This window comes from Cicer arietinum, chromosome 7 (assembly GCF_000331145.2).
Source record: "Cicer arietinum cultivar CDC Frontier isolate Library 1 chromosome 7, Cicar.CDCFrontier_v2.0, whole genome shotgun sequence".
Lineage (NCBI taxonomy): Eukaryota > Viridiplantae > Streptophyta > Magnoliopsida > Fabales > Fabaceae > Cicer > Cicer arietinum.
In genome coordinates, this window is record NC_021166.2 from 33,476,641 (window position 1) to 33,482,761 (window position 6,121).

The following is a 6,121-nucleotide window of genomic DNA, read 5'->3' on the forward strand; positions in this document are numbered from 1 at the left end:
ATTATTATTTTTGAAATATGACAAATAAAATCCTAAATAATACCATCACACTTAAATTACACATTGTCCTCAATGAAAGTAACAAGTATAAAATAAGAGTAAGGAAAATGAGCTCCTTGTTTAAACTTCAATGTAGGTGGGCTTTTCCAATGAGAATTCTTCTATGGTAGCATCTTCAAGCACTGAGCTCTCATGAAATAGCTTGAGGCGTTGTCCATTTACTTTGAACACTTTCCTGGTGTTTTCACTTTTTATTTCCACTACACCATGAGGAAAAATGTTAGTAACAACAAAAGGGCCAATCCATTTCGATCGAAGTTTCCCAGCCATAATTTTCAGACGGAAGTTGAACAATAAAACTTTTTGGCCAATGGAAAATTCCTTCCTAGAAATCATCTTATCCTGAAAGTACATAGTTTTCTCCTTATAGATCCGAGAGTTCTCATAAACTTCAAGTCTAAGCTCTTCAAGTTGTTGCGATTGAAGCTTTCTCTCCAAACCTGCTTTCTCCATCTCAAGGTTACAAATCTTGACCGCCCAATAAGCACGGTGCTCTATTTACACTGGGAGGTGACATGCCTTACCAAACACAAGTCGATAAGGGGACATCCCTATTGGTGTTTTGTAGGCTATTCTATGAGCCTAAAGAACTTCTTCAAGTCAGTGGCTCCAGTTTTTTCTGTTTGGCTGCACCATATTTTCTAGGATCTGTTTGATTTCCCTGTTTAGGATTTCAGCTTTCCCATTAGTATGGGGATGATAAGGTGTGCAAACTCTGTGGACAACCCCATACTTCCGAAGCAAAGCATCCATGGTGCGGTTGTAAAAATGAGTGCCTTGATCACTTATGATGGCCTGAGGTATTCCAAACCTGCAAAAAATATTTGATCTGATAAAACCTACAACAACTTTAGAATCATTAGTCCTAGTGGGTATTGCTTCCACCCACTTAGAAACATAATCAACAACTAGTAAAATATAGACAAAACCAAATGATACAGGAAAAAGGCCCATAAAGTCAATGCTCCACACATCAAATACTTCACAGAAAAGCCTAGGTTGTTGAGGCATCTTACTCCTATGAGTGATTGTTGTTCCATCTATTTTGCATTGTTCACAAGTTTTGTAAGTCTCAAAATCATTTTTAAACAAAGTGGGCCAAAAGAAACCAAGTCTAAGACTTTGCTTGCTATCCGTTAAGGACCAAAATGTCCTCTAATTTGAGAGGCATGACAAAAATGAAGAATGGATTGAGCCTGATGGTGGGAAACACATCGCCTAATCACCTAGTCAATACAAAATTTCCATAGATATGGATCATTCCACACATAGTATTTGGCATCACTTTTAAGTTTGTGTATTTGTGTACTGGATGCATCTGCAGGAAAGACTCCAACAACTAGATAATTAACTAAATCAACAAATCAAGGAGTTACCTCATGCAACTGTAGTAGTTGCTCATCAGGGAAGTCATCTTGAATGGGGATGGGTTCCCCATCCATATCTTTTCTTCTCAAATGATCTACCACAAAATTTTCAGCTCCACTCTTATCTTTAATCTCTAAATCAAATTCTTGGATGAACAACATCCACTGGATCAATCTCGGATTTTCTTCTAGTTTCTTTAGTAAGAACTTCAAAGCTGCATGGTCAGTAAATACAACTACCTTCGAACCTAACAAATATGATCTAAACTTATCAAGTGCAAAAGCAATAGCTAAAAGTTCCTTTTCAGTGGTAGTATAATTAGTCTGTGCAGATTCTAAAGTCCTAGAAGAAAAATAAATAACATGGGCAGCCTTACCAACCCTTTATGCAAGGATTGCTCCCAATGCATAGTTAGATGCATCACACATAATTTCAAAAGGGAGGTTCCAATTGGGTGGTTGAATTATGGGAGTAGAGGTTAGTGCTTCCTTTAAGAAATCAAACACCTTTTTGCATTTGTCATCGAAGGTGAAACTGACCTCTTTTGCAGCAAATTTAGCTATCTTGTTGAAATCCTTGATAAAGTGCATGTAAAACTTTGCATGGCCAAGAAAAGAACGAATCTCACAGATGCAAGATGGGTAAGACAAATTAGAAATCACATCAATCTTGGCAAAATCCACTTCTATCCCATTTTTAGAGATCACATATCCCAAAACTATGCCTTGTTCAACCATAAAATGACATTTTCCATAACTCAACACAAGGTTAGTTTCGATACATCTATGCAAAACTCTATCTATATTGTTCAAGCATGCATCAAATGGGGAACCATACACAGTAAAATCATCCATGAAAACTTCAGTACAATTTTCTATCAAGTTAGAGAAAATACTAATCATGCAGCGTTGAAAAGTGCCAAGAGCATTTCATATGCCAAAGGGCATCCTCCTATAGGCAAATGTGTCGAAAGGGCATGTGAACGTGGTCTTTTCTTGGTCCTCTAGTGCAATATGGATATGAAAATAACTAGAAAAACCATCAAGAAAACAATAATGTGACTTAACAGCCAATCGTTTAAGCATCTGATTAATGAATGCTAAAGGAAAATGATCCTTTCTAGTTGCTTGGTTTAGTGTCATGTAATCGATGCATACCCTTCAGCTGTTTTGCACTCGTGTGGGGATAAGTTTATTATATTCATTTTTAACCACTGTGAGTCCAATTTTCTTAGGGACTACCTGCACTAGACTTACCCATTGACTATCCGAGATGGGGTATATAATGCCTTCTAGCAAGAGCTTTGTCACTTCCTTTTATACAACATCCAGAATTAAATGGGTTAAATTGCCTTTGGGGCTGCCTGACAGATTTTACCCCATCCTCTAGGAGTACCCTATGCATACACATGGATGGCTAATACCAGGAATATCAGCCAAGGTCCATCTGATTGCCTTCTTGTGTTTTCATGAAATCTTCAACAACTTATTTGATTGGATTAAGCATCACAATCATCAAAATATTACAATTAATGATCAACCGTCGCAAAATTGTAATTCAATTAAATTAGAAAACGAAACCAAATTATGTCAAATAAATTTAATCGATCCTATTAAAATTCAATTTAAGCAATCAAAATAAATAAGAATAGAATCATGAATTGAAATTGACAGTGTAACCTGAATCTCAAGGTGTTGATGAAACTCTGAACTCGTGGTTTAATCTTATAAAATTAGCCTTCCATGAAATTAAAATAAAAACTGTTTATTTCTTGTAGCAATCTGAATCCTCATATTTGCATCTATAAAAAAGAAACAAAACTGCCAATATATAGTACTCGATATTAGGCTTTAGGGTTTAAAAAACAAGTGACCCGCTATTTAAAATTATTACAAAAGTCCAGATTATGAAATATGCAATTTAGGCCCAATAAAGTTCTGTATTGGGATTTTATTCCAAAACAAAAGTTGTAGCTATGATTTTTAGCTTTTCAATGCCTACTCCTATGCGCCAATCCAATATGAAGAGCTCAAAGTATGGCCTACAGAGCGAGAAAGAGTCAAAATATAAATATTAAAATTATATTTCAAATTCGACCCAAAGTTTAGAAACAAGCTAAAAATATTAATCTAAGTTGTAAAGAGATTTTAAAATACCAAACTAAAAAGCTAGAAACATGTGCCCAAATGTTATGATCAACGTTAAAAACACTTCCAACTAAGGTAAATAGTTGTCCCGCCAATATTGTTATTAAGTTGGATAAAGATGGATTATGGTACATTACAAAATTTGAACCTGATCATACTCACGAGACGAGTCCTACAAAGTCAAGGTTGTTCAAAGCTAACAAGAAGATTAATTTGCACGTGAAGAGAATATTACAAATCAATGATGATGCAGGGGTGAGGATCAACAAGACATTTCAATCTCTTGTTAAAGATGCAGAAGGGCATGAAAACGTACCATTTGTGAAAAAGATGTGAGAAATTATGTTAACAAGGAACGACGTGCAATAGGAAAAGGAGGTCATGGAAAAGCCTTGATAAGCTATTTCTGCCAAATGAGGGAACAAAATTCAGATTTCTTTTATGACATAGATTTGGATGATGATTTTCACGTAAGGAATTTGTTTTAGGCTGATGCAAGAAGTAGAGCTGCTTATGAATACTTTAGAGATGTTGTGACTTTTGACACAACATATTTGACTAATGAGTATGACATGCATTTTGCTGTGTTTGTCGGTGTGAATCACCATGGTCAATCAACATTACTTGGATGTGTACTGTTGTCAGGTGAAGATACATATTCATTTGTATGGCTTTTCAAATCATGGCTTCGTTGTATGCTAGGAAATGTCCCTCTGGGTATTGTGACTGACCAATGCAAGGCTATGAAAAATGCCATTGAGTTAGTCTTTCCTACAACTAATCATAGGTGGTGTTTATGGCATATAATGAAAAAAAATCTTGAAAAGATCAGTCAATATAGTGAATATAAAAAGATTAAGTTTGCATTGAAAGAAGCGGTTTATGACACAATCACAAAAGAGGCACTTGAAGAAAAATGGTGTTCTTTCATCGACAAGTTTGAGCTTCAACAAAATGATTGGTTGAATGGATTGTATAACGAACGTCATAGATGGGCACCAACCTTGCTAAGGAAATATTTTTGGGCAGGTATGTCTACTACACAATGAAGTGAGAGTATACATTCTTTCTTTGATGGTTATATCATTTCAATGACAAGTTTAAATCAATTTGTAAAACAATATGATAATGCTCTCAGAAGTCGAGCAAAAAAAGAATTTGAAGCATATTTTAATTCGATGGAAACTACAATTTATTGTGGGTCAAACTCGTCAATTGATAAGCAATTCCAAGGTGACTACACTCATGCCAAATTTAAGGAAGTTTAAACAAAATTTAGATCTAAAATGAATTGTGATGCATCCTTATATACCGTGGAGGGTTCCTTTGCTACATACCATGTGTTGGAGGAGGTGTCAATTGGAGACAGACCAAAAGAATGTGTCTTAAAAGTTGTGTTTAATCGAGAAAATAATGATGTCAACTGTGATTGTCCGTTGTTTGAGTTTAGAGGTAATTTGTGTCGCCATGTGTTATCTGTGTTTACTCAAGAGAGGGTTAAAAATGTGTTAGAGAAGTATATCTTAACAAGGTGGAAGAGAAAAATTAAAATGAAACATTCATATATTAAGAATAGTTATGGTGTGAAAGAATTGAAGCCACAAATGGACATGTTTGAAAAATTGTCCAAGCATTTCTATGAAGTTGCTGAAGTAGCTACAGAGTCTAAAGATGCGACTAAGGCACTCCATGAAATATTACATCAATTTAATTCTAATGTATCCACCATGGATACTACAATTAACAAAGTTAAAATAAGTTATGTTGATGCTTCAAGTCCAAACACTGATAATGAAATTTGTAGTCCTTTGCCGTTCAAGCGTAAAGGTCGTCCTCCATCCAAAAGAATAATATCTATGGTTGAAAAAATCGTAAAGAGGTCAAGGAATCAAACCAATCAAAGCGATGACAGAGAGACTACCTTTGTAAGTTTTTTTCGTCCAAAAATTATGTATCCATCATGTACATATTATATTAAAATATTTCTTTTATGTTTATTGAAATGTGTGGGAGAGCAATACTGAAATAGTGAGAAATCAAAACAAAAGTAACATCTGCATACTATTGAAGCTATTGAAAGTAACACATTAGTTCGAGTTTCAATTTATGACCGAGAGTGTGGCTGTATAATTAAATGTAAGATTATGCTAACTTATTATATGTTGTTGTTCAGGTTGGAAGTAATACATCATTCTTTGATCTTTTGTCACAATTCAGCACAACTACGTGATAAAATGTAAATATTTTATCAATTTTGTCATTTTTTTATATGACATTTTGTTGCAACAAATAGTCAAGTAAATGGATTGTATGATAATCATGTACGTGGTTTATCACTTTTGTCACTTTTTTGTCATTAATTGATTTTAACAGAATGTTTGGTCATTCTTATCAGACAAAATATAATTCTAGTCAATGGCTTTATGAAACATGGTTAATGATGTGAACAACTTGGTTAATGGATTTTAATAGAAATTTTGGTCATTCTAATCAGACAAAATATAAATCTGGTCAATGGCTTTAAGAAACATGGTTAATATGTGAGC

General features: G+C 34.5%; 2 protein-coding genes across 2 annotated transcripts; both read left to right on the top strand.

Annotated features, from left to right (window-relative positions):
• Positions 1-1,893: 1,893 nt before the first annotated feature.
• On the top strand, positions 1,894-4,865 carry LOC140918753 (protein FAR1-RELATED SEQUENCE 8-like). The gene is made up of 3 exons (XM_073363549.1): positions 1,894-1,905; positions 4,064-4,604; positions 4,714-4,865. Exons 1-3 carry the CDS (start codon positions 1,894-1,896, stop codon positions 4,863-4,865), a joined length of 705 nt encoding a protein of 234 aa, XP_073219650.1.
• Positions 4,862-5,805, top strand: LOC140918754 (protein FAR1-RELATED SEQUENCE 6-like). The gene is made up of 2 exons (XM_073363550.1): positions 4,862-5,500; positions 5,749-5,805. Exons 1-2 carry the CDS (start codon positions 4,862-4,864, stop codon positions 5,803-5,805), a joined length of 696 nt encoding a protein of 231 aa, XP_073219651.1.
• Positions 5,806-6,121: the final 316 nt, after the last annotated feature.

Excerpts from the sequence above, each read along its gene's own strand:
- LOC140918753 (XM_073363549.1), top strand. Across the intron at positions 4,605-4,713 it reads AAGGAAATATTTTTGGGCAG|AAGTCGAGCAAAAAAAGAAT; the intron begins GTATGTCTACTA and ends TAATGCTCTCAG.
- LOC140918754 (XM_073363550.1), top strand. The coding sequence starts at position 4,862 with ATGAATTGTGATGCATCCTTATATACCGTGGAGGGTTCCTTTGCTACA. Across the intron at positions 5,501-5,748 it reads ATGACAGAGAGACTACCTTT|GTTGGAAGTAATACATCATT; the intron begins GTAAGTTTTTTT and ends GTTGTTGTTCAG.